Raw genomic sequence first — 27,598 nt, forward strand, 5'->3', positions numbered from 1 at the left:
TCCTGGAATTCGTTCTGAATGAAATGCCTGAGGCTAAGCTCTGGCCCACCCTCCATTCTTTTGCACTGTTTGCAGACTCTAGAACAGGCCTGGGCAAACTTGGGCCCTCCCTCCCTCCAGGTGTTTTGGACTCCAACTCCCACCATTCCCCACAGCCTCAGGCCCCTTCCTTTCCCCCCTCAGCAGCTTAAGTGTTGTTGTGTCATTATGGGCTATTATATGGCCATGTTCTAGCAGCATTTTCTCCTAACGTTTCATCTGTATCTGTGGCTGGCATCTTTAGAAGATCCTCCAATAGAGCCCGGAAACCACACAATACTCCAGTGATTTCGGCTGTGAAAGCCTCCGACAGTACAATGCACATTCTCCCTAGCCAATAGTGGGGGGCGTTGTTAAAGATTTCTATCTTAAATTCCAAACATGGAAATGAATTGTTCCTATGTCTCAGGTTTTGACTGGAAACCTCCAGTCCTGAGATGAGACCGAAATAGTCGCCCTATTGCTTACATAAGGAGTCCCTTGAACAAGAGCCAACCAAGTCCAGCTGAACACAGAAAGGAAACGTATGCGCATGGATGGATCCGACCAATTCTGTCCAAAAAAAAAAACACACCGAGCTCCTGAGAATCATAGTGTTTATTATTATTTCTCCCAAGTGAAAAAACTTGGTCCTTCCATCGTAAAGCAGAAGAAACATTTCGTTTGAAAAACAAATAGAAAAGGGTCTCAATGGCATTGCTCCAGGTTGAGCATCGCTTATCTAGAAATATGAAATGCTCCTAATCCAAAACTGTCCATTTGGATATCTGAGAGAGTGACACTTTTGCTCTTTGATGATATGATATCTATCAGGCATGGGCAAACTTCAGCCCTCCAGGTGTTTTGGACTTCAACTCCCACAATTCCTAACAGCCACTTGCACAGAGTGCTGAAGGCTGGACTGCAGCAGTGTCTAAGCTAGCCCTGGGAGACTGCTGGGCCTCCATCTCTTCTGTTGACCCTCCCAGATACTCGTCCTCACCATTGGAGCTAACCATGATACTGGCTCAAAACTGGGAAGGAGTCCTCCTGAAACTCTGGAGAGCAGAACTTCCATTTTGGGTCAACAGTCCGAGGTGTGATGGGCCAGGTGTCAAGGGGAATCCTACCTTCGTCCATCTCTGGCATTCTCCGAAATTCACTCGGCCACTTCTGGGAGGTTCCTCCATGTCCTGCCCATTTCCCCTCAAAATATTGCATGTTCAATGGCTCTTTTTGGCACACCAACCACCACCATCACCCTAGGTTCTCCGGTCCTGCCTTTGGACTGTTGCCACAAACCACTGCATGGCAGCTCAACAGGCGGCCTTTCCAAGACGGGCTCTACTTCACAAAATAGAAGCTATCCCACCACCTCAAAATGGCCTCATAGTGATCGTCCAACAATCAGGTCTGTCCAGGCCTGGTGACCAAGCCAAGGCCACCATGTGTCATAGATGTAGGCTACAGGCCGGCTCCCCATGGCTCTCAAAGCCTGGGTTGATATAGGTGGCACCCGGCATGTCCATGTGGATTGCTGTAGCTCCAGAGAAGTCCGTTTTGTTCAGGGGAGGCCATGACGGGTCGCTGTTCAGGCTCCTCTGCAGCTTCTTATACTGGCTGGAGGACTGGTAGCCAAAGGCCCTCTTCAGCAGCCTCCATAGAGCTCTGTTCTCGATTATGACTTCCTGCAAAGAGGAAAGGGTATGGATAAAAGCCAGAGAAAAGGCAGCACCGAAGCACAGTACCCTCTGAAAAAGGGGCGAACACACAAAGCCCAGTGAACTACAAATCCCAGCATAGGCAGTGGCAAGGGGTGCTGGGGGCTTCAGTCCAAGGGTTTGGCTCCTTGCTCAATGCTATATGTGTTGGAAAAATGTCGTCCTGCACTACCTAAGTCTCTATGGTTAGATAGGAAGCCTAGAAAAGAGTTAGGGACACCTTCCCACTGTCCTATGCATGCTTTGATTGGGCTAACTATTGTTTCCTCCTTCCTGTCCTGTTTAGGCCATCCTTTGATGCTTTAGAAATGTGATCTCTCCTAGGGTTGACGTAACTTCCCCAATTTGGCCTTTGGAATGTTTATGGCCCTAGAGAAGAAGAGACCCACGAGGTTGGTAGCCATTAGTTCTTCCTGCTTTGTTCCAGAGAGAAGACACACTTTGTCCCTCTACTAGCTAAGATGTAGCTATCTGCATCTTTGTTATTTTGATCCGTCTATATGTATTAGATCAGATTAGATAAGCTAGTTAGCTCCAAACCTTTTCTATCTATCAATGGATTTCTTTTTACCTCAATAAATGCTTTTAAACTTTAAAGCTGGCTTACGGTCCTTTGCCATCCTGAAGACACATAGGCTTTCCTAAACTCGCACCGCGTAAGTCTCACTGCTGCATTGGAAGAAATGCTTCCATTCACTCTGCTATTTTAATGGGAATTTACCTCATAAAGAGGGTTATTTGAGTTTAACGGCTCATCAACTCCCAACAATATGGACCTAGCAATGACCTGGCAGTAATGCAAAGCACCAAGGCTCAAGGACTGAACTTGGCCCTTAGGGATTTATAGTCCAAAGTCCAATTGAGGGTTGGGCAAGGTCTGGCCCCTTGACCACTCCAGACCATGCCAAAAGCTATATGTTGGACTTATTAAGAAGGTTTAGGGGAAAAAGTCCCATGCCTTCTTTTAGTTCTCCTTTGAAAAGGATAAAGAAGAGCCGCTGTTCTGATGTCAATAGAGTTCAGAGCCGTGTTTTGTGTCCATTTAGGTTTTTTCTCCCAGTTCAAAGCAGAATGGTTTCTTTAAAGAACACCTTTTCCATTCAGTGATGGTAACAATTGTAGGGGAACAAGGAACGGGGCCTCAAAGGGATGCACGCAATGCTCCCAGGCACCATTGTTGGCCCACGCAATGCTCCTCAATGGGCTGCATGTAAGAAAGTGGCATTGGGAGGGTCTGCTTTATTCCTGTCCTATGGATGCTTGTCTGAGCCAAGGGGCAGGCGGTCAAAGCAGAGGCATGAAGAATCCCACTCACCTCGACCACAAAGGAGACGCCAAAGTTGACCAAGAGCATGATGAGCAGGGAGACCCTCCAGAGCATCGGGGTGCAAACGAGCTGCAAAGAAAAGAGGAGAGTTCTGTTGTAACGCAAATTGTTTGATTTATTGAACTTTTGAATCATTTCTAGGTATGGCCAAGTTGTGACAATATTCTGTGTATTGGTGGTAGTTGAGAACAAATTGAGATATTATGGTAAATTTCAAAGTTTTTAAAATACATTTTCACTGCGTGAACATTGCGCAGTTGTTGAGATGTCTCTTAACTTAACATTCCCTTGCTATCTATCCCCTCTTTCTCTCCTCTTAACACTACTCCAAAACATTATCAATTTATAAGACAAGGGGAGACCTATGGGGCTCCGCCATAGAAACGTGCATCAAAAAGGTTGGGAATGACTGATGTAGAGGAACTTATGCATGCCTAAGACTCCAAGAGGACTCATTCCAACCAAAAGCCTTTTAATAGAGTTTCAATGTCCACTTGTCAGGGGTGTTTTTCAAGTGGGTGTCCTGCACTGTCATCCTGGGGGTTGGACTAGATGGCCTTTGGAGTCCTTTCCAATAGTGTGGCTCCAAGGAAAGAGGAGGCCTCCACCTGCAAACCGACAGTCATCAAACTCCCAAGAGTGAGCAGGGTCTCCTCTGTTCTTGGCTTAAAGCTCCAAAGGTCTACCACAGGCATGAGCCAACTTCAGCCCTCCAGGTGTTTTGGACTTCAGCTCCTTCCAGCTGTTAGGAATTTTGGGAGTTGAAGTCCAAAACACCTTCAGAGAAGACCAAAGTTTACCCATACCTGGTCTACAAGAAGTACCCAAGGAGAGATGACATGACATCCCACCATGTTGAACCTACCCATCACCACGAGCCCCAACCACAACAACCAACAGAGCTGGCAAGACTGAGCCCATGGAGTCTCCTCCCCTTTGGACCCATGAAGAACAAACTTACTTCCATTCGGATGTAGAGACCCTCAATGTTGGCAAAGAGGAGGAAGAGGCAGACGACCAGCTGGACCACCAGCACCAGGACAAAGAGATCTGGAAGGATGACAACCAAAGGCAAGTGGAGGAGGGCAAAGACTAAGTGTGGCACTTTTGAAAAGCCAATGTGATCTAAACTACATCAACGGGAGTCTAGTGTCGAGATCAAGGAAAGTCAAAGTTCCAGACCTCTTTACTTGGAATAACCCTGTGTCCAGTTCTCAAAAAAGGCAACCAAAATGGCCCAAAGTATCAAAACTATGAGGAACACCTAAGAGAACTGGGGATGTTAGTGTTAGGGCTCAGCAAGATGAATTGCGTTCCTTAGCAACACCGGTGAAAACGGGAACCAGTGAAAGCTTCGTTTCTCTTGAGAATCGGCCTTCAACTGATGGGGAGTTTTCCTGCGATATCAGATTAGGTCTCCACACAAAGGGAGAGAAAGACTCAGTGGGAAGTCCTTGAAACTCAGATGTGTGAGACATGCTCTCATGGCTTCTTGTTCCGGCTCAGGCTTAAATTAAGTGATGTTTACTGGTGTCTCTCAGAGCAGACAATGTTCCCAAAAGATCCAGATTCTTATCTTTGCTCTCAAGTCCATGTTTCAAGTTTCTTGTATTTGCCTATGTTCCTGGAAGAGTTAGGCCTTGGGAAAAGTTCTGTTTTCGTGCTTATGGATTTTGATTTCATGTAACTTGCCATTTTGGGCTATTGTTCTTTTGTATTTGGACTGCTGCTATTTTATAGCTCATTTTCTACTGTTCTTTTGGGAAATGCCCTTTTTTCCTCTTGATACACGTTTTCCTAATCAACTGCTGTAGTTAGTACTACTGGACTCTGGTGTGGTCCTGGGTGAAAAGGTATCTCAAGGCCTTGTCCTTTTTCGCTGTTGCATCACACTCTCGGCTCATGTTCAGCTTATGGTCTACAAATGATGAAGGTATATTGGGAAAATATAATACTTGTATTGGAAACTATATATTGAATGTAATCATATTAAAAATAGGAATAAGAAAATATATAATCACAGGCAGAATATGTGCATATAGCTCCAAAATACACTCTGCCTAGCAAATAACCGTCTCCCCATAAGCATTAGTTCACCCTAAGTGTCAGAGACATATGTCAAGTGTCAACAAGAATAGATAAAGCTCCATGCTAATGGACAAAAGACAAATTCAGGCTTTTGGCATGTCAAGATAAGATCTGACGCCATATAGGAGTGCTAATTACTCCCTAAAAAGCTAACATGGGGGTAAATTCCTCAATTAATGGAACCCTGAAAGCCTAGATAGGAATTCCTTAGATAAGGCCTAATGGAGGGTCAGAGGTCTTGAAAGTAGCCTATATTTTAGGAAAATGCAAAAGTAGCTTTTAGTAAAGTGCAAAGTAAGACTTTTTTGACACTAATTGGTGATGGATAATGCCTATATGACGTAGGTAGATGGAGGCAAAAGGGGTATATAAGGACCTGTGTTTCTTTGTTCTGCACCTTTGCTTTCCTGATTACAGGAGAAGGTCCTTCATATTGCTTATTCTCTTTGGCCACTGAGAATAAACGTCTTTTTCTACAGCAACCGGAACTCTCTTTGTCTCATTACCTCAAACCTTTGTCTGCCATTTCACTAAGACCCCTAGATCCCCTTCCTATTTTCAAGCCATGTGTCACCCATCCTTATCTGTGCCTCACAACAAGAAGAACAAGAAGAGCAACAACAACAATGACACAGGCAGCCACCCCTTGCCATTCCCGCTGCCCTCCAGTGAGCCACTTACAGTTCTGGTAGATGGGCTTCCGGAAGGGATTCCCCTTGGAGAAGACCACAGCCACCATGAGGCAGCTGATGGTGCTGAGCAGCCAGACCGAGGTGTTTTCGTAACTCCGGTAGTCCTCCTCCTGCACCATCGCTGGGGGGGCCTCCGTTGTGGGGGGCAGGCTGCTGACCCCCAAAGTGAGGCTGGCCACAGAGGGGGGCTCCAGGGAGCTGCTGTTGCTTGGAGCACAAGCCCTGGAAAAGGAATCCGTGTGGAGCTGAGTCTGAGAGAAGCACAAGGCCATCCGAGACAATGCAGAAATCACACTGGTCTTGTGGCCGGCTTTTGGGGGGGGGGGGAACGGACAGAGGGGCCAAACGGCAACTGCCCCCCAGGAAGGGGCTCAAGGACAGGGAGAGACTGGAAGGAAAGCCCTTCAATCCATATTCCCCTTCCTAGCAAGTAGAAGTATGTCTACACCAGGCACGAACAAACTTCAGCCCTCCCTCCAGAAAGTTGTAAAGAATTGTGGGAGTTGAAATCCAAAACACTTGGAGGGGGAGGCAAAGTTTGCCCACGCCTGTTCTATACTGTGGAATGGATGCAGTTTGGCATCACTTGAACTGCTCTGGTTCAATGCTATGGACTCCTGGGAGTTGTAGTTTTGCCAAGTCTTTCACCTTCTCTGCTATAGAGTGCTGGTGCCTCATCGAACTAGACATCCCAGGATTGCATAGCATTGAGCCAGGGCAGTGAAAGCAGGGTCAAACTGAATTTCTCTGCAGTGTAGAAATGCTACAACACTGTGATGCTTTTGCCTTGGATTAGTACAATGCTATGACTCTTTTGTCCTGGCCTGTTGTAATGTCTTTGCCCTTAAATTCTATAATGCTTTTGCTGTGAAATACTTTTTTTTTTTTTCATGGCAGGAGCAACTTGAATCGCTTCTGGAGTGAGAGAATTGGCCATTTGCAAGGACCTTGTCCAGGGGACATTGCCCAGATGTTTTGATGTTTTTTTATCATCCTTGTGGGAGGCTTCTCTCATGTCCCCGCATGGAGCTGGAGCTGATAGAGGGAGCTCATCCACGCTCTCCCCGGGTTGGATTCGAACCTGGCAGCCTTCAGGTCAGCCACCCAACCTTCAAGTCACAAGGCTTTAATCCACTACGCTATCAGGGGCTCCCCCTTGAAATGCTATAATACTGCGATGCTTTTGCTCTGAAGTGTTACAGCACAATGACACTTGTGCCATGTAACGCTATAATGTTTTTGCCTTGAAGTCCTCTCTTCTTATAACACTTGCCCTGAAATGCTATGACGCTTTTGCCATGTATTGCTGTACTAAAGCTCTCTAAACCTAACTGGAGACGGCTATAGGGAGCACACAATGCCCCTATTAAAGCAGCTCCACTGGCTGCCGATAAACTGCCGGGCCCAATTCAAGGTGCAGGTTTTGACCTATAAAGCCCTATACGGCTCGGGCCCTACCTATCTCCATGATCGCATCTCCTCCTATGAGCCAGTGCGGACCTTGAGATCTTCCGGGGAGGCTCTTCTCGTGCTCCCACCACCGTCTCAAGTGCGGCTGGTGGGGACGAGGGAATAATTGAAATAAATTGAAATAAAACGAGCCTTCTCGGCAGTGGCCCCCCGGCTCTGGAATGCACTCCCAAAAGAGATCAGGCCATCCCCTACATTATCCAGTTTCCATAAGGAAGTGAAGACCTGGTGGTGTCGGCAGGTTTTTGAGTAATTACATTGGACTACCGCCGATTTCTGGGCCTGATTATATTGCACAGGATTTCTCTAGCCTAAAATGATACGTTTTAATATATTGGGTTTATGGTTCCCATCCCCTTGATCTGGTCATGTAAGTGTGATTTATTGTTATAATTGTATTATTTTACTTTGTTTAATAATGTGTTATTACGTTGTTATGTAATGTTTGTGTTGCTTTTATGACTGTAAACCGCCCTGAGTATATAAATAAAGTTTTATTATTTTTATTATTTATTATTATAAACCTCACCAGAGCATCCTCCTGTGCACTTCCTTTCCTGGCTCCTACCATAGGCTGCTCCATTGCCTGGCTCTGCTCCTGCTCTAAGGGAGAGGCCACATATTCCTCCTCAGCCAAGGTGCCACCTTTACCGCCCTTTTTCTTTGTACCTGAGGAAGTCTTCCTTGTGGTACCAGGGCTGCCGCTGGACCAGGACGAAGCCACAGACCTGGGTGGCCAGGCTGAAGAGCAGGTTCAGCACCACGGAGAGCAGCAGCGGAGGGGAGGTCAGCCGGGCAGGGGGCCGGAAGGGGACCAGTTTCGGGTGCGCTCCGTTCAGGCTCACTGCAAAGGGAAATACCATGCACTTTTTTCGGGTGGCATCCCTCGAACACAAGACGACCCCAAAGCATCCAGGGGTGTTCATAGAATCATTGGGTTGGAAGAGACCCCCAAAGGCCACCCAGTCCAGCTTCATTTATTTATTTATTTATTTATTTATTTATTTACAACATTTATATTCCGCCCTTCTCACCCCGAAGGGGACTCAGGGTAGATCACATTACACATATAGGCAAACATTCAATGCCTTTTAACATAGAACAAAGACAGACAGACATAGCCTCCGAGCGGGCCTCGAACTCATGACCTCCTGGTCAGAGTGATTCATTGCAGTGATTCATTGCAGCTGCTCTCCAGCCTGCGCCACAGCCCGAGCCCCATTCTGCCATGCAGGAACAGCACAATCCCAGCACCCCTGACAGATGGCATTTGTTGCACCTCAAGTTAGTTTCACCTTTCTGAACACACCAGGCTGTACACAGGTTGAAGTATTTTGTAGTTTATTAGGAAATAGGAAATAAATAGTTCTTAAAAAGCAAAAGTAAAGATCCAAAAGACTGTTGCAAAACCAAGGCTATAAAGAATAATCCAATAAAACATTAGGCATAAAACAAGGTTCTATTAATACATGACATAATCCCATGAACTTGAATACACAAAGCTGCAGATAATCCGAGAAAGCAAGAGCTGCTTCTAGATCCATACGAGACGTTGCTTTTGACAAAGATTTCTCTCTCAGCACACCCTTTAATATTCCCTGCATAGCATGAACGCATTCCTTTGGCCTCTGACCTCTTTCTTGTTTGCTATTCTGACACTCCTGCGAACCCGAAATTCCAAACGGCCAGCTCGATCCAGAGATTCCGTTTCGTCAAGGCCAGACAGCTCATTAGCAGCAGCCTCTGTCTGCATGCTATCTAACTGAGAGCTATCCTCCCTTTGCACCTGGCTAGCTTCGGTATCATCTCCAGTATCATCAACACCATTCCCTGCCGTGGGAATGCCTCCCTGCTCCTCATCTCTCACAGCAGGGACACTCTGAACCTGAATCCCATAATACCCATCAGAGTCATCTTAAACCTGAATCCCATCATCTTGAACATCTGGAACCTGAATCCCACAATCCCCATCAGAGTCACTCTGAGACTCCAGCTGAGTCACAACAGCATTAGAGGTTCATGGAGAAACATGGCGATAGAATCAAAGGCTCCTAGAGTTGGAAGGTGCCCATCCAGTTCAACCAACCTTCTTCCATCCAGAAAGAGATCACCAGCCTCTTTCTGAGAAGCAGACTCTGCTACCTCTCTGGGAAATGGCTTCCTTTGCTTTCACTGAAAGCCTCAGTTCCATCTGAGGCTGGATCTACACTGTCCTATATCCCAGAATCTGATCCCAAATTATCTTCTTTGTGGCACCAAAGCCCTGGTGTCAAAGACAGAACGCCACAAGATAAAAGATAACAAAGTTTATTGGAGTTACAGAACCAAAAATGCCCGTAAAAGAGAAGGGCTAGGCAAACACTGGCCTTAAAAGTAAAAAGAGACAAGAAAAACGTTCAAAAGATAAACCGGATTAAACCGGAGTTTAATCCGGGTTAAATCAAAACAGCTTGCTTCAGCCTGGGAATAAACAAACAGAAGCTGGTGAACAAAAAGTTCAAAGGAATGCAACTAATTGGCAGCAGATGCTTCTCTGCTGCCAAGAGCTATGTTTGAGTAACTTAGAGGTTACTCCTCCACACAGCAGGCAATTTCCCAATACAAACACAGCAGACGAGGGCAGAAGCAGTCAGCGAAGTCCCAATCCGTTCCGAAGGTCGTAAGGCAGATGCAGACGTTTGTAGTTCACCAGTTCCAACGATAGACACAGGTAGGAGAATCCGAGACCGTAGTCAGTCAGTCCGTAAGTCCAGAGCAAGCAGATGGCGTCCGTCATGAAGACGACGGAAGGTCAAAGCTATTAAGATTAAGCAGAGGTTGCACAACAAAACCCCACACAATTCCTCCTGCCGTCTGAGCCCAATGTCCAGGATAACTTACGTAGTCAGCAAACGAATCACACCCGTCTTCAGGAAAACTTCCCACACAGATCCCAAGCGTTCGTCCAGATTACCTTGCCCAACGCAATTTGCTATTGCTCCCAAACCCCATTTTATGCCAGTTACAAGTCCTCATCGCTATCAGCTGTTCTCCTTAGCCCAGGCGTTTCCTCATCACTTTCCTCATCAGAACTGAAACACCTTTGACTACGCCCCGCAGCATCCCCAGCTGTGGATCCCGTCCCATCCCTCCAGCTTGTCCACGGGTCTAATCCTGAAGGTCCCCAATCGCCTTCCATACTATCATTGCCAGTGGCACCCAAATCCTCCCTTACACGAGTCCATTCCATGTCATCCTCTTCCGAGCTAACCATCTCTTCCTCCATTCTCTCAGTAAACCCCTCAAAAGAATCCTCGTCAGATGGTTCTGCAAAGATATCTCGCAGCCGCTTCCTTTCTCGCTCCTCGAGAGTATCTGACTCTCGAGGAGTCTTACGCCCACGTCTCCCAGTAGTAGAGCCATGAGGCTCAACCATAACACCTGGAGCCTCTTTTCACCACAAGCCACACACTGTCCAGTTGATACAATGTAAGAGTTTATTGAAAAAAGAGCATAATGAATTCTGAATGTATGAAAAGCAAGCAAATATAAAAAAGGGATTCAAAGTTCAAAAGGTTATTTCCATAAAAGCCAAAGGTCAAAATTCCATTCAACAAAAATCTCTAAAACAATTCCACTGAGGGCCTTCTCCGTGGTGGCCCCCATCCCGGCTCTGGAACTCACTCCCCAGGGAAATCAGGCAAGCCCCCACCCTGGTAGCATTCAGAAAGAGCTTGAAAACCTGGCTCTTTACTCAGGCCTTTAGTTAAAGATTGCTCATCCCCATAACAATCCTATATCTGTAACCATTCTCGTACCGGTTTGCACTTTTTACCTTTGTCAACTTGATATAGACACAGGGTCTATTCCCATCCCAATTTGCACTTCCAAGAATTTGCAGCACTTTATCAGTCACCTCATGTTTACAATATTTATATGGTGCACCTTACCCAGTCTACTTTTACAACCTCTCCGTTTTAATCCATGTTTTTATTAGTTCTTGTCATTTGTTTTTATTGGCTAATGTTTAAATTTTTCATAATTGTGCATGTTTTTTGTCTATTGTTGTGTTTTATATTGCTATTGTTTTTATTCGGGCTTGGCCCCATGTCAGCCGCCCTGAGTCCCCTTTGGGGAGATAGAGGCGGGGTATAAAAATTAAGTTGTTATTATTATTATTATTATTATTATTATTATTATTATTATTATTATTATTATTATATTCCAAGAAAGGGTACATGAATCCAAGGCAGGCAAAACTACGCCTCACAAGACCAGAACACAGGAAGAGCTTGAATACTTGAATACATGAATTACAAGGCCCATGAAACTGAGATCTCTTCACCTGAATGCAATGTTGCTCTCGCAAAGATTATGCCAGCATGAACTACTTTTAAAAAGCCAGAATCCCTCCCATGAGATCACTTCTCTTGCACCTGCCTTCCTGTTCCTTATCTCTCAGTCGCATAGAGAAGTGAGTCTGTCTTAACTGCAGGCCCTGTTTCCTCAACTCCAATCTCTTTGACCTCGACAAACATTCATCTCCAACATTTCTCACAGTCTGCACTTCTGGCAGGTTCCCATGGGAACCGAGATCGCCTTCTCTTTTCTCTTGGGAACTGCCAGGAGATTCCAAAACATCTCGCTCTGAACCACCTCCAGTCTCCTCTGAGCCCTCTGAATCTCTCCCCGCATCCCCTTTCTCCTCATCTGAGCACTCAGAATCTGACCAGGCCACAACATTCTTATTCCAGATTATTTGGCACTGTAGACTTGTATAATCTAGTTATCAGATCCTGGGATACGGGATAGTGCAGATCCAACCTTAGTTTCAATTGAAATCTACCCTCGCAGAACTTGAAATCACTGTACTTGGTCCTCACCATCACCATCATTATCACCATCACCTTTACTTACAACCTACCTTTCCATGCAAAGAATATGATTAAAACATTATAAATTCAACATTACTATTTACTTGAACTAGTCTCAGTACTGAATCATTAATTGCATAGCATCACAGAACCCTAGAGTAGAAGGGACCCCCAGAGGCCATCCAGTCCAACCATTGAGTTTGAAAGAGATGAAAAATAGCTACAAAGAGTGCGACGGTGGAGAGCTTACTTGTCAATCCGATGAGGGTGTTGATGGCCAGGTCTTGGAACAGAAACTGGTAGTTCCCAAAGGAGTTGGTTTGCTGCAGGAAAGGAAGGCGGGAGCCCTTTTAGGGTCTGGGTGGCCCACTACCCTCCCCATTGCCCCATTGCCCCTTCCCACCCTGTGCCTATGCACAGTTAGAGGAGAAGCCATGGGTCCTGAGTTGGGGCGTTTGCAAAGATTGAGGAGGAAACAGATGTTGCTATCATCCCTCCCGCAGAAACTGCCTGGTACCCATCTGAGTCCAGCTTTCTTTCCTAAATGATATATAATCACACTGGGTTGATTCAGCTCTGCAGACCACAGCCCTACATGGAAAACAGGTTTTTTTTTGGGGGGGGGTGCATTTCCTTACCCAATAGAGCAGGAGGACCCCAATGTACTGGATGATGCTGTAGAGGGCCATGTACTTGAACATGCAGAAGGAGGTAACCAGAGCAGCCCGGCCTTGCCTGCAAAGAGGAGGAGAGAGATCAGTGGCTGGTGGCATTATTATTATTTAGCCATGGCTAGGTCTTCTACTTATTAACCTTTCTTTCAATTTTGTCAAGGAACTGCCCATGCAATGCTTTGTTGTGCCAGCTGTCAGCTCTACTTTGTAGTGCAGTCTTCTTGTACTGATTCTCTGTCTGCTGTGCTTTGACGAGTTTCTGATTTTGACATTATTATTATTGTTGTTGTTGTTGTTGTTGTTGTTGTTATTTTGCACTATGTAACACAATGTTTGTTCCTGGACTGTAAATGTCATTTCCTAATTGGTCCCATCATAAAAACATGGAAAAAGTTTATTAAACTGCAAAAACTTTTACTATCCCGCAGCACATTTTGCTCTAGTTTCCCAGTGAATATCTCATCATTGAATTTCAGCCAATTAGACATAGTTTATGGTAGCCACAAAAACGAAATTTCTGGAGTCAAACAACTACTTTCAAAGTAAGTGCCATACAATTAAATAGGAATAACACTTTCAAATCAGATACAGAAAAAAAATTAAAATTTTATTACATAGTGCTATTATTATTACTGTTAGGTATATGTATATCTCGTTTTCCTCTTTTAAAATAAAATCGGAGGAAGGTAAATATCAGACAGTACAAGCCAAGATCTTATGTGGACATTCTCATGAGAATGACCTCAAACTCATTGTACCCTACTGGAAAAGAAATCCTAGAACACAGAATCCTAAAACCCCAGAGTCGGACGTGACCCCCCCAAGGGTCACTGTAATGAAGTGTGAATTTTTGGTTTAGAGATGTTATGTTTAAATGTGTATTTGTGTTTTAAAAGGGTCAGAGTTTCAGTTATTGCATCTCTGCACTCAGAGGTTGGTTGCCATGGAGAAGTGGGCGGAGCCAACTGCCATTTTGTGGAAGAAGTGCAGAGTTTTTTAAAAAGCGGTTAGTCTGTGCTCTGATGAGGCACAGGGAAGACTGATCCTAGTTTGAAGGGATCAGGGAGGCTCAATTGCTTATTTTGAGTCAGTTTAAAATAAGTTTGGTGACTTATTTAATGCAATCTGTGTCCTGATAAGGAACAAAGAATCTGTGATCGTGTATCACAGGGTGACTGCGGTTTAAAAGCAGTAGAGAAAGAAATGACATTTTAGGAAGTTTGAATCACCTCATTCTAATATTGCGACTGTTAACTAAAGTGCCTCTAAGGAGAAACGTTATTGTAACCACTAAGCTCCGTGCCTGAATAAACTTGTTATTGTTCCTCAAACATCTATGCCTCTGTCACATATATTATGAATTGAGTTGTGTTACCATCTAAGTGAATAAGACGAAGAAAGAAAAACAAAATTAAAAAGGTCTCCTCTCTGAGTCATTTGGTGGCTGCATCTTCCCAAAGTGGTGTCAATCGTTAATAATCCCCTTTACATTGGGTGGCAGCATTATAAACATATTTACTTTGGTGGCAGCAGTTTAATATAACACCTCTACAGTCACCCAGTCCAACCCCATTCTGCCAGGCAAGAAGACACTGTCAAGGATGATCCAAATGTAAAGTGATATCTACTGGGTTTTCATTCCAGGATCCTCCATCTGAAGAGGCTCAAGTCCTATTGAATGAGGATTCGGACCCCAGGTCCTCGTTCAACACCCAACGCACTAATCACACTGGCTCCTAAGAAGGCAGGCTGACGATTGCATTTATCAATTTTTTCTTGATATTTCTCCCAAAAAAGGAAAGTCATTGTGTTCCTTTCCCATGATGTCTCCAAAATTTCCAGACATTTTATCTCTCATAGAGGGCCATCTGCAAGACAGTGAGAAGACCCTCCTGCCTCATCCTTTGGGGTGGCATTGTGTGGGGAGGAGCTCCCTTTATGGGGTTGCCATGACCTCCTGGACACCCTCCCAACACCCCAGCTCTGCTTCTGGTGGGAAAGAGAGGCCCCCAAAAGAGTCCCCCCTCCCCTCCTTTCCCCATCTCACCTGACCAGCTCCGGGACGCACTGGATGTTGGGGATTTGGGAGGTGAAGGGTGAAGCCACGGAGGCCTCCTGCTCCGAGAGAGAGATCCCCGCATGGGCCACCTTCAGCGCCTGTGAAAGCATCAGCCCCGGTTAGAACCACCAAAAAAGGAAAAGGGCACAGCCCCAGACCTCTTCTGGGCTTCAGTCCAGATTTTTCATGAGCCACCCAAGTTTCCGTGAGGAGAATTGTGTTGGGAATCATCCTGGACTACTCAAGCCGAAATGTAGTCAGATAGATGATAGAGTTAGATTGAGGGAATCCTTTCCCCGTTTCCAAAGCATGCCTAGATAGGATTCACCATTGTTTCCTACTTCCGTCCTATTTAGGACAGCCCACCCTCTGATGTTTCTAGAAATGTAATCTCTCCTAGGGCTCTGACATAACTTCCCCAATTTGGCCTTTTGGAATGTTTATGGCCCTACAGAAGAACAGACTCACGAGGCTTGGTCGCCATTCCAGCTTCCTGCTTTGTTCCAGAGAGGACGCACCTCTGTCCTCTAATAGCCAAGATGTAGCTATCTAGAGCTTTGTTATTTTAATCCCTCTATGTGTATTAGAACAGGATAGATTAGATAGTTAGGTCCAAACCTTTTCTATCCATCAATTGATTTCTTTTTACCTCAATAAATGCTTTTAAACTTTAAAACTAACTTTGCATCCCTTTGCCTTCCTGATGACACGGAGGCCTTCCAAAACTCACACCGCGTAATTCTCACCACTGCTGCAATTTTTACATGGGAATTTACCTCATAAAGAGGGTGATTAGAGCTTAACAGCTCGTCCATTCCCAACAAAGAGGAAACCCAACCCCAGCACAATCCTACTCTTCCATGTGTGATGAATGGAAGGAATGAAATTGCATTTTGGGGGTCTGGCTAAGGGCCTATTAAGGCTTGCCAAGGCTGAAGACACCATCTTAAAATTAAAACCTGGGAAAATAACATTATGGAGGAGACTAAAAGTGCTGGTGAAGGAAAACTGCTAAACTGCTGAAGGGACATAACTGACCTGAGAACTTCTGGTGCAAACAGGACATGTTGACATGGTCAGAAACAGCTCTTTAAGTTAAGTAAGTCAAAAATAATGGTGCTTAATGTTAAGAAAGAAAAGCAACATCTGTTCCAGAAGTAATGGAAGTCTTAGCTAAATGACAAGTTGGAAAAACAATCCAGAACAACAATAGCAAAGACTGCTACACAAGAAGACCCTTTTCCTCTTGCAAAAGTGTGGCAAATTTGTGGGGAATGTGAAGAATATGGTTAAATTGAGGAGTAGTAAAAAGTAGCATTCTTATCTTAGCATGCACAGTAGAGAAATCAGTAGTTCGAGGGTTACGATAGTAGAGTGTGAAGAAGGACAGAGTAGGTCCATTTCCGGTCAGAAATTTGATGTAATTTTCCCATGGGTTGTCCTAATTGATAAGCGAAGAGTGAAATAACAAGTTTGACCATCGCCATGTTGAGGGTGCTGTTTGTTAAGACCGCTGTTCATTGGGTAACTGGACTGCTTATGAGTTATTGCACAAAAAGTAAATAAAGGAGGAAAGTCCTTCTTTGTCTGGAACTGATAGAGAGACTGGGTGATTGAGTGCTCTTAAACTGATGTTTACTGAGTCAGCGTGTCAAGGAAGGAACTGGGAGAGAGATTTATGGCTGCCTCTGTTCCTTGTCAAAACATTAACAAGGAATACTGCCTGTACTCCAAGAAAGACTGAATGAAGAAGGATGGTGAGTATGCATGTGATTGAATGTATGCAGAGTGAATGTGGAGTTTATGTTTCCCCTTGTCTGTATATTCAGTATAGCTATTGTAAAACCAGAACTGGAGTCTCTGTGTTGACTTCTTTCTCTGAAAGTCCCTGATGCAATCTGTCCCACTGAAAATGGATTAAAGGACATCTTTAAGGTTCAAGAAGAATTCATGACACATGCAGAAGGGTCTGAGCAAAATATTTAAACTCACTCCGCAGTCATTGGCCCCGTCTCCGCACATCCCCACAAAGTAGCTGGGAAAGAAGAGGAAAGGAAAGGGATATAGGTTAGTCAGAAGTTGCTCTTGGCTATCTATGGTATCTGCAGGCAGCCTTTGGGCACCTACTCTCTGCCTGATTTCCATTAACCTTTCTGGTTCCCCCAGACCCATATAAGGAGCAGCTCCTCTTCCCCTGTGCATTTCTCATTCTCCAATGGATAGAGAATGGCATCTGCTGTGGCAGATAGTCTGACTCCTGGGCAGCCATGAGGGAAGCCTGGGTTTCCATCTCACTCACTCCAGCTTCTGGAAGTCTTGCACCAGCTTTGCTTTCTGGGCAGGAGACATCCGGGCAAAGACCGTTCCATTCAAGAGGATCTGCAGGGAGAGAAAGGAAAGACACCGTCCAGGCGGGGAAATGACTGAATATAGGGAGGCTTTGGAAGAGAAGGTGTAAAGGACTAAGAACGACTAAGATTCTCTCAGGCAGGGGGAATCTTTTTATCCCACCGCTGCCACCAATTTGTAAAGGAGGGTAACCTAGAAGACCCAATTAATAAAGAATAGATGTCCCAAATAATAAAAGATAACTGCCACCGATTAGTCGAAATGCAGCCACCACTGTGTGGAGAGACACCTTTAGATTATAAAAGTGCTCAACCACCCAATAGCTCAGAGGAAGCCTTTTACTTTATTCGGTGTTAAAATGGTAGCGCCATTGTGCTGAGGGAGTCTATAGACGACAGAGGCTTTGATGTAAAAAGAACAATATCAAGTTTATTCAGGCACAAGCTTGGTGGTTACAAAAGATGTTTCACTTAGAGGTATTCTTATTAACAGTTACAATACTAGAATGAGATAAATCAAACTCTCTAAAGTATCACTTCTTTTACTTAAAGTAGTTAAAACTTCTTCCTCTGCTCCTTTCTAAACTGTTACTTCAATGGATCTCTGTGAGTCCAGCTGGGATTGGTTCCCAAAGTCTGAAACTTGGACTATCCAGTGACTTCAAACCACAGTCACCCCTGTGATATACCATCACAGATTCTCTGTGCCTTTCCAGGACACAGACTACATTAAATAAGTCACCAAACTTATTTAAAACTGACTCAAAATGAACAATTGAGTCTCCTTGATCCCATCAACCTGGAATCAATCTTCCCCGTGCCTCATCAGAGCACAGACTGAGGCTTCACTTTTAAAAACCTCTTCACTTCTCCTCCCCTCGGCAGATGGCTCCGCCCACATCTCCATGGCAACTGTCTCAGAGGAGAGCCATTAAATGGCTGCCGCCATCTCACACCTACCCAACCAAACTGCAAGCACATAGTTAAATACAACAAACATGAATACAAAACTCGTACTTCATTACAGAAGGCTTTGGATGCAAAAGGGGAGGATTTGGGGGGGGGGGGGAAAGGACAAGAGAAGCCTGCCCCCCATTGAGCAGGGAGTCGGCTTCCTCTGCTTTTGGATGAAGTATTTTGAGGCAGAGAGAGAAATGCAGGGCAAATACTGACTTGATACTGAGATCCCACTTTCTTCCAAAACTGGGCCCAAGGCAGCTTGCGTTAAATATTAAAAGAAGATGTAATTAGAAGAATTCTCAATTAAATAGGATATTAAAATGACTAAAACACAGCCAGCCCCCTACACTCAGGAGATTTGACTTTTTGCAGATTTGATTAAAATGCTCTCTCTGGGATGCTCTCGTGTGATTTGGCCATCAGCTTTTGTTGAAGGCTGACCAGGGTTGTGCTGAAGAGGCATTTTCTCGGGTGAAAAAAATAGCATGTTTAATTTGTGATTTTTCTCTTTTGCAGGGGAGGCTGACTGTAGTGCAAAGAGTTTATGAAAACATAGGATCACTGTCATTTGCAGGATGAGAGCAGCCACTAAGACAGAGCTTTCCGAACCTTTCATGTTGGTGACATGCTTTTTGGACATGCATCTTTTCGCAACACGGTAGTTCAATTTTGCACATAACCTGGAGGTTAAAAATATCTCTTATAAGAGTTTCATACAATCCATATATTATTTATATATTAAATAATGTATAATACATTAGAATGTTTTGTAGAATATTTAATGTATAAACGAAGTTTGGATTTCCCCCTTTGCACTTCTGATGTCCTACATTTTATTCTTGTGCGGTTTCCTTTAGATGCTCTTACGGCCTATTACAGGGAAGACCAGTTGATTCCTAATCCATCTAAAACACAGACATGTGCTTTTCATCTTCAGAACAGACAAGCATCTCAAGCTCTGAGGATGACCTGGGAAGGAATCCCACTTGAGCATGGCAGCACAACAACATACCTGGGAGTCACCCTGGACTGTGCTCTGACCTACAAGAAGCACTGCTTGAATATCAAGCAAAAAGTGGGTGCTATAAATAACATCGTTCAAAAACTGACTTGGGGATTACAACCAGACACAGTGAAGACATCCGCCCTTGCGCTTTGCTATTCTGCTGCTGAATACACATGCCCAGTGTTGAATACATCTCATGTTAAAATAGTGGATGTGGTCTCCGGCCCATCCCCTGTTTCGATATCAGCCAGCACGCCAATGCCTTAAATCAAGAAACAGCTTCCTAAGATCCACAGAGATACTCGCAGGAACACTTCAAGAGTCCAAAAGTGGCAGGCTAAAACCCAGAACCTCAATCCATGGCTGATACCAGATGAGAAACTGTTAGTGTGTTCTGTTGTTAAAGTGAAATGTTATATCAAGTTATGCTGTTGGGTGTTTGCAGGGCCATAGCCAGAAAAAAATTTCGGGAGGGGTTTTGAAAATTTCGGGGGGGGGGGGGTTTAACCCCTAGCACACACCCCTCCCCGCTACAAACCTGTCAATATCTGCTTGAGATAGTGCCTGGAGGGACTCTTAATGTTTTACGTCTCATAGACTTAGCATGGGGATTTGGTTAACCAGTTAAAATTCATGAGTAAACCAGTTTTTTTTATAACCTGAAAAATTTTGGGGGGTGTTTGAACCCCTAACCCCCCCCCCCTCGCTACAGGCCTGGGTGTTTGCAACTGTGTGTTTCCAGCAGAGCATTCCAGCAGCACATGGGTTAAGCATAAGCCAGCTTGATTGATTGCCCACAGGACCAATAGGTCAGGGCTTCCCTTTGAACTGTCTGGCCAGAACTTTCATCATGAACTGAGGTGCCAGCTTGTACAGATAACAGCCGAGGCGAACGGAGAAGATGCGCCATATGTCCAGTAAGTTATGGCTTTCAGTAATTGTAAATACTTGTAAAATAAAGTAATTAGACCTACTGGGATCAGCAGTTAAACAACGACTGAGCTGTCGTTTTGTTGGTGCCACTTTTGCTGCTGCATCAAGTGGTCCTTCGGATGAGCAGACAGAGAGAACTGACTCATCAAACCAGTCTGGGTGACGGATGATCGATTCAACTCCCTAGCCCAGCATCCACCCTGACAGAAACCCCCCGCCTGGGCACACAGAAGACTGGGCAACTGGGAAGGCACTGAAGAGGCTGCGCTCTGGCACCACCAGATGCAGAGCCAACCTTATGAAATGGGTCCGCAAAGTGGAGTCCATGGCATGCAAGTGTGGAGAAGAGCAAAGCACAGACCACCTATTACAATGCAGTCTGAGCCCTGCCACATGCACCATGGAGGACCTTCTTATAGCAACACCAGAGGCACTCCAAAGGACATTTAGTATAATGCCAAGTTTTTTTAACTTTGTGTTTTTAAATACATTACAACTGTACCTTCGGTTCACTTCTGACATGATAAATAAATACATTATTATTATTTATATCCTGGTATTATTTACCATATATACTCGAGTATAAGCCGACCCGAATATAAGCCGAGGCACCTAATTTTACCACAAAAAAACTGGGAAAACATTGACTCCAGTAAAAGCCGAGGGTGGTAAATTTCAGAAATAAAAATACATACCAATAAAATTACATTAGTTGAGGCATCAGTAGATTAAATGTTTTTGAATATTTACATAAAGCTCAAATTTAAGATAAGACTGTCCAACTCTGATCAAATCATTATTCTCATCTTCTTCATTAAAAATGTGCTTATGTATCCTTTTAATAATAATGGAGTAAAATAATACATGTAATAATAATAAATACAGGAAAATAATAAATGCAATAATAATAATAATAATAATAATAATATCAGAGTGAAATAATAAATGTATTAATAATAATAATAAAATAAAGTAAAATAAATGTAATAGTAGCAACAATAATAGAGAAAAACAATAAATGTAATAATACCAATAAAAATAGAGAAAAATAATAAATGTACCATATATTCTCGAGTATAAGCTGACCCAAATATAAGCCAACTAGGACCCTCACCTGAGTATAAGCCGAGGGGGGCTTTTTCAGTCTTAAAAAAAGGGCTGAAAAACTAGGCTTATACTCGAGTATATACAGTATATCCTGCAGGAGACTCAAAGCAGCTAAGTGTGTCCAACACACAGTTTGGAAAGCCCTGGACTAAGAGGTCCGTGCTGCCTGGCCAAGGCTGTGAAGATGGTGGCCAGGCTGCAAGAAAGCCCACCTAAAGCCTTCAGGCCTGGACAGGTTTGCATTAGGAGATGTAGTCTTCCAGCTGGAAGGATATATCCAGCCCCTTCCTGAGTATCTCCTTTGGAGGCTTCCCCACAAAACTCACCCCCGGAAGCAGGTGGCCGAAGTGCTGACCGATGGCCTCGTAGCTCCTCCCGCTCAGGCAGAAATGGTACTGGCTTCCTCCAACCTTCGCGCAACTCTCCTGCAACAGAGGAAGAGGAAATGGGAGATCATTGCATTTGGGAGCTGCCTCTGGGGGCTGGGGCTGGAGGGGAAGGTGGTCTTCTGCAAAGCGGACCATGCTCCATGGACAAACAGTTCAGGGAGGCAGATTTGGGGTCCAGTAAGGAGAGAATCCTAGCCTTGCAAAGTTGAAAGAGGCCCCCAGAGGCCATCCAGTCCAACATCCAAACTTCCTCCAGCAAAGATGGTGTCTATCTGCTCTGCTGTCCTCACCTCTGCTCCTCCGAAGGCGTCCGCTTTGCTCTCCCCCAAAGGGCTCCAGGTGATGGACGGCTGACCATCCGAAGCATCTGCCTCAACAAGGACAGCCTGGCTCCCCTGTGGGATCATCCCAGCGTCCTTGGCGACCGTGATGGCCGTCTGGATGTTGTCCCCTAGAAAGCCAAGATGGTGGGGTCCCAATGCAGTCTACACAACCACAGAATCCTAGAGCTGGAAGGGAGCCAAGGCCATCCAGACCAACCCCCTTCTGCCAGACACCAACAAAGCACTCCCAAGGTGTCCACTGCAAAACTTCTCAAGAAGAAGGCAGTTCAGTCTGCTCCTGCCTCAGCATCTACAGTGAGGTCTCTGGAGGTTTTTAAGCAGAGGCTGGATGGCCATCTGAGGAAAGGCTTTGATTGGGTGCATTGGGTGGGCCTTGAGGTCTCTCCCAACTCTAGGATTCTATGAGACTCCAAGAAGAAATTCCATGATCAAACAGCTCTGACCATCTGGAAATGCCTCCTAATGCTTAGTGGATCGAGATACCAGACAGGTGTCAAGAATGGTGGGAGCTGAAGTCCAAAACATTTGGAGGGCTGAAATTTGCCCCCTGCCTGTACTAGACCCCTCTTGATGCAGCCTAGCATTGCATCGGCTTCTTCAGCTGTGGCATCAGGTTTAGACTTTGGGAGTAAGCGGACCGTCTTCCTAGACTATTCCCAGACTCTCTCTGGATCAAGGGAGGGGTCCAACTGCAGGGCTTGGGGGTGCCATTGGTTGGAGGCATCTCATCCCCTCTCCTTCCACAATGCTGACGTCATTGGAGCACCACATCTGTCTTCCTGGTGGGGACCTGGGTCAGGGACCTTCCTGCTCAGGGACCTAGAGACACAGGCTCCCTTTGGAGTGACCCCTTTCCCTTTTTTTTCTCCTTTCACCAATCAAGAAAGTGTCACTCCTGAGAAATGGACCTATATTTGTTCATGCATAGTATTTACTGTTGGTGTTATTTTGTTGTAAGTGTGAAATGTTGAATTCAAGTGTTTTGCTGCTGGAGTTTTGCAACTGTGTATTCCAGCATGCTTTCCAGCAGCACATGGGTTAATAGCAAGCCAGCTTGGTTGATAGCCTGCCTAGCCAATAGGTCGAGCCTTCTGGTCTCAGAAGTGCGGACAGGACATTAATCATTCTGCTATGGAATGTGGGAGTTACCGGCAGATGTGCTTTGCAGATGATTGGCAAAGAGAGAGGACATGCTTTGCCTTTGCTTGGGAAACATGGGTCCTATGAGCGATGGACTTTGTAATTGTATATAGTTGTATATAATAAAGCCTTAGAACCACTGGGATCAGCTGAATTACAACTGTGGTGTCATTTGTCAGTGCTGCTTGTAGCCAGTTGCTTAAGCAGTCTGACGGAAGATGAATTGGTGAGAGGCCTGACTCACCAATAAATCAGGGTGGTTCGGAGCTAATTAACCCCCTGACATTTACATTGTTTAAAAGTATATTTACACCTTTGACTATCACAATATGGTGACTGCACGGTGTCAATATACATTCTATTGTCGAAGGCCAGAATCACTGGGGGTGTTGTGTGGTTTCTATTTATTTATTTATTTATTTATTTATTTAAAGTATTTATATTCCACCCTTCTCACCCCGAAGGGGACTCAGGGCGGATCACATCACACATATAAGGCAAACATTCAATGCCTTAACATAGAACAAAGACAGAGACAAACGCAGGCTCCGAGCTGGCCTCGAACTCATGACCTCTTGGTCAGAGTTTCTAGGCTGTATGGCCAATGTGTTCTAGCTCCATCTTCTCCTGAAACTTCACCTGCATCTGTAGCTGGATCCTCTGAAGATGCCAGCCACAGATGCAGGCAAAATGTCAGAAGAAAATGCTGCTAGAACACAACCCTGCAGCATGGAAATTACACAACACCCCATTCTAAATTCATTCATTTATTCCAGTGGTTCCCAACCTTTTTTTTTTTTTTTAACCAGGGACCACTTTGACCAGAGACCACTCTCCAAAATTAGCACTAAAGGGGTTACAACTCAGTTTTTGGTCAATTTTAGATTCGGTTTGGTTATTTGGGGTGCTGATTCAGAAAATTGCATTGGATAGACCACATCAGCTCTAGTTTCTGATACAGAACATATGCCATCCAGTAGTCACCATCTGCTCACTCACAGAAAACCATATGTAATAATCTAGAACTGATGTGGTCTATCCAATGCCATTTTCTGAATCAGCCCCCCAAATAACCCCAGGAAGAGGCCTCAAAACAAAGACACCAAGGCACCCCCACTTCCAGGTGCCACATGGAACGGCTCCGCTCGGGGGGGGGAGGGAGGAGGAGGAGAAGCAGCAGTCAGGAGGCCTGTTGTCATGCCTTCCTTCATGGGGAGTCAGCCTCTCCCCTCCTGACATCCCCGTTGCCTCGGCACCATAAGAGGGTTTCACAAGACTGGTTTCACAAGACCAGTTTCTCTCCGTGCAATGGTGTAGTAACAGTAAGGCCATGACCATATGTTAGTTCTTGGGGACCACTGGTGGTCCACAGACCACAGCTTGGGAACCAGTGGTTTATTCATTTAGTTCTGCATTCCCACCTTCCTCCTTGTACACAATCCAAAGCAGCAAAGAAAACCAGGATGCAAAAAGTACGAAGGGCTTAATTTGCAGTTTACATGTAAACACAGAGGTATAGGGTGAAACATACTTCAAAGCCAATATAAAAGACTGAAGGCACAGTGCCAGGGCCCCACCTGTGACCATGACGGTGCGGAGACGGGCGTCCCTGAGCTCCTCCAGGACAGGCCTGGTCTCGCCCTTCAGCCGGTTCTCCAGGACCAGGAGGCCCAGGAAGGTCAGGTCGGACTCGACCTCTTCCCTGGATGGACAGAAGGAAGAGGAGACATGTCCGCACAGGAGTGGCCCTTGGCTCTCCTCCCAAAAGGGCCTCACTCCCAAGAAGCAGAGCAACAGCCATGGAGTTCTCCACAGCGGCATCCCCAACAACTGCCCTTTCCAGGTTCGGACTAAAACCCAGGCAAGTCCCCTGCCCCACTTGCCAAAACTGCATCCTTGGTCCACATGGAGAAGCAGGGGATGGACAGCGCTCTCTCCAGCCACAAGCCTTTAGCCCACGTGCCCAGCTTGGCCTTCAAAACTATGGCCTCCACGCAGGGTTCTCAGAAGAGATCCATTTTACCTGTTCAGGGAATCTGTTCCCATTCCTTCCGGGAGGCTCTTGTGTGCCAGTCCAATGACCCTGAAGCCCCGAGAGGTGTGGAGCTGGAGTTCACTGGTGAAACTGGGAGGCACTGGAGGGACAGAAGGCAAATTGGGTGCTCTGGCTCAGACATTCAAGCAAATATTGGGTGCATCTTACCAATGTTCGAATATGTTATATCATTATTATTATTATTATTATTATTATTATTATTATTATTATTATTATTATTATTATGACACAGCAAACAAGATAGATATGCTGGATTTCGTATTAAAAAATCCCAAGTCGAACACTTCCCAAGTGTCTAGGACTGTGTGATGTATTTTCGGATGATGTGTGCAGATCCCAGCAGGGTGGCCTTTTGCAGCTGGCAGATCGTAATTTTGTCAATGTCTATTGTTTCCAAATGCCGGCTGAGATCTTTTGGCACGGCACCCAGTGTGCCCATCACCACCGGGACCACCTGCACTGGTTTCTGCCAGAGTCTCTGAAGTTCAATCTTGAGTTCCTGATAGTGGCTGAGTTTTTCTTGTTGTTTTTCGTCAATGCAACTGTCACCTGGGATGGCGACATCAATGATCCAAACATCACAACTGTGATGTCTGGTGTGTTGTGTTCCAGAACTTTGTCAGTCTGGATTTGGAAGTCCCACAGTATCTTTGCGTGCTGATTTTCCAATATTTTTGCAGGTTTGTGATCCCACCAGTTCTTTACAGCAGGGAGGTGGTACTTGAGGCAGAAGTTCCAATGAATCATTTGGGCCACATGGTTGTGCCTCTGTTTATTATTATTATTATTATTATTATTATTATTATTATTATTATGTTTATTTAAAAAGGAGCCCCCAGTGGCACGTGTGTTAAAGCACTGAGCTGCTGAACTTGCAGACCGAAAGGTCACAGATTCGAATCTCAGGAGCGGAATGAGCGCCCGCTGTTAGCTTCAGCTTCTGCCAACCTAGCAGTTTAAAAACATGCAAGTGTGAGTAGATCAATAGGTACCGCTCCGGCAGGAAGGTAACAGCGCTCTATCCAGTCATGCCGGCCACATGATCTTAGAGGTGTCTACAGACAATGCTGGCTCTTTGGCTTAGAAAAGGAGATGAGCACCAACCTCCAGAGTCGGACACAACTGGACTTAATGTCAGGGGAAACCTTTACCTTTTCCTTTACCTTGTGTTTATTTATACCGCGCTTTTTCTCTCCACAAGAAGACTCAGAGCAGCTTCCTCTAAAAGCATTTCCATACAATTTAAAATAAAAGACGTGAGAGGAATGCAGCATTCTGCCCACCTGCCTCTCTTCTCCAGGGAAAGGGCTGGTTGTGCCACAAAAATGTAATGTGCAGATTTGATAAATATGGATTGAATATGTGTGGGTATGAATGGAAGATGAATGAGTGAGAGCTAATAATATTGGAGACACCATTCTAATATTAAGGCCTGCAATGACTAACTATCTGCTTGCTGAACTGCAATTAAAACCTGCTAATGAGACCTAAAATAGTTGACCTGCCTGGTAAACTGTGATAAGAACTGTGACAGTGATAAGAGAAATGTTTACATCAAGTTAAGGAAATGTTTACAACTGTTAAGAAGGAAGTCGACACAAGGCCAACACCAATCAAGAAGAGTCAACATCTGGTCCAGGAAACTGAGATGGAGCCAAGATGGAAGACGTCTATCATTCATTTACAACTTTGGGACAACATCAGCAAAATATTGCTATATAAGTGATCTTGGGTACCTCACAACCTCTGAGGATGTCTGCCATAGATGTGGGCGAAACGTCAGGAGAGAATACTTCTGGAACATGGCCATACAGCCCGGAAAACATACAACAACCCTGTGATCCCAGCCATGAAAGCCTTCGACAACACATAAGTGATCTTGTGACAGTCCAGAAAGTGTGATAGACAGAGACGCTGTTCACCCACCATGCTCAGTGAAGACGGTTAATGGGAAAGTGGCAGATTTGCAGGGAAGCAGTCTGGTCACTGGCTTTCTTTCTCAAGGGAAGAGGAAGGAGTGCATTTTGGAGTCATGATACTTGTTGCAAGGAGTCAGTTCTGCTTTATGGAAACAGGGGTCTGATCCTTGTTCTTAGGAAAAATGGATGCATTTTGGAGTCTAAGTTTTGGCATTTTGGAACCATGTGTTGGCAGACTGCAGGGTAAGCGGGGTCTGGCTAAGCAAGTGCTTCTCCAAGAGGGAGAAAAGGATATGGTAATATTTGGTATGCATGAAGATGAATGTGTGTGAATGCTGAGTGAAAATGTAACCCCCAATTTGTCTGTTTCTTAGCCAATGTAACTGCAGGTTGTTTGTGAATCCAATGTAGTTGCATAGAATCTGTATGTCTGTATGTCTAATGTCAATCTTTGTTGTTCTGTAAAAGTTCTGCTATACCTCTCAGACTGGATT

At 45.0% G+C, this 27,598-nt stretch overlaps 1 protein-coding gene across 1 annotated transcript in view; it reads right to left on the bottom strand.

Moving 5' to 3' along the window:
• Positions 1–618: 618 nt before the first annotated feature.
• Positions 619–27,598, bottom strand: part of LOC100554913 (probable cation-transporting ATPase 13A4) — a 48,886-nt gene continuing 21,906 nt past the window's right edge. Inside the window, exons 16-29 of the mRNA XM_062976997.1 lie at positions 25,153–25,264; positions 24,707–24,831; positions 21,936–22,096; positions 21,583–21,681; positions 17,202–17,281; positions 16,895–16,937; positions 14,891–15,000; positions 12,808–12,904; positions 12,420–12,492; positions 7,986–8,160; positions 5,836–6,068; positions 4,028–4,116; positions 3,055–3,135; positions 619–1,706 (exon numbers count right to left, since the gene is read on the bottom strand). Coding sequence (XP_062833067.1) covers positions 1,470–1,706; positions 3,055–3,135; positions 4,028–4,116; positions 5,836–6,068; positions 7,986–8,160; positions 12,420–12,492; positions 12,808–12,904; positions 14,891–15,000; positions 16,895–16,937; positions 17,202–17,281; positions 21,583–21,681; positions 21,936–22,096; positions 24,707–24,831; positions 25,153–25,264 — 1,715 coding nt within the window. The 3' untranslated portion in view covers positions 619–1,469. The remainder of the gene's footprint in view (positions 1,707–3,054; positions 3,136–4,027; positions 4,117–5,835; positions 6,069–7,985; positions 8,161–12,419; positions 12,493–12,807; positions 12,905–14,890; positions 15,001–16,894; positions 16,938–17,201; positions 17,282–21,582; positions 21,682–21,935; positions 22,097–24,706; positions 24,832–25,152; positions 25,265–27,598) is intronic.

Source organism: Anolis carolinensis, chromosome 3, assembly GCF_035594765.1.
Source record: "Anolis carolinensis isolate JA03-04 chromosome 3, rAnoCar3.1.pri, whole genome shotgun sequence".
Taxonomy (NCBI): Eukaryota; Metazoa; Chordata; class Lepidosauria; order Squamata; family Dactyloidae; genus Anolis; species Anolis carolinensis.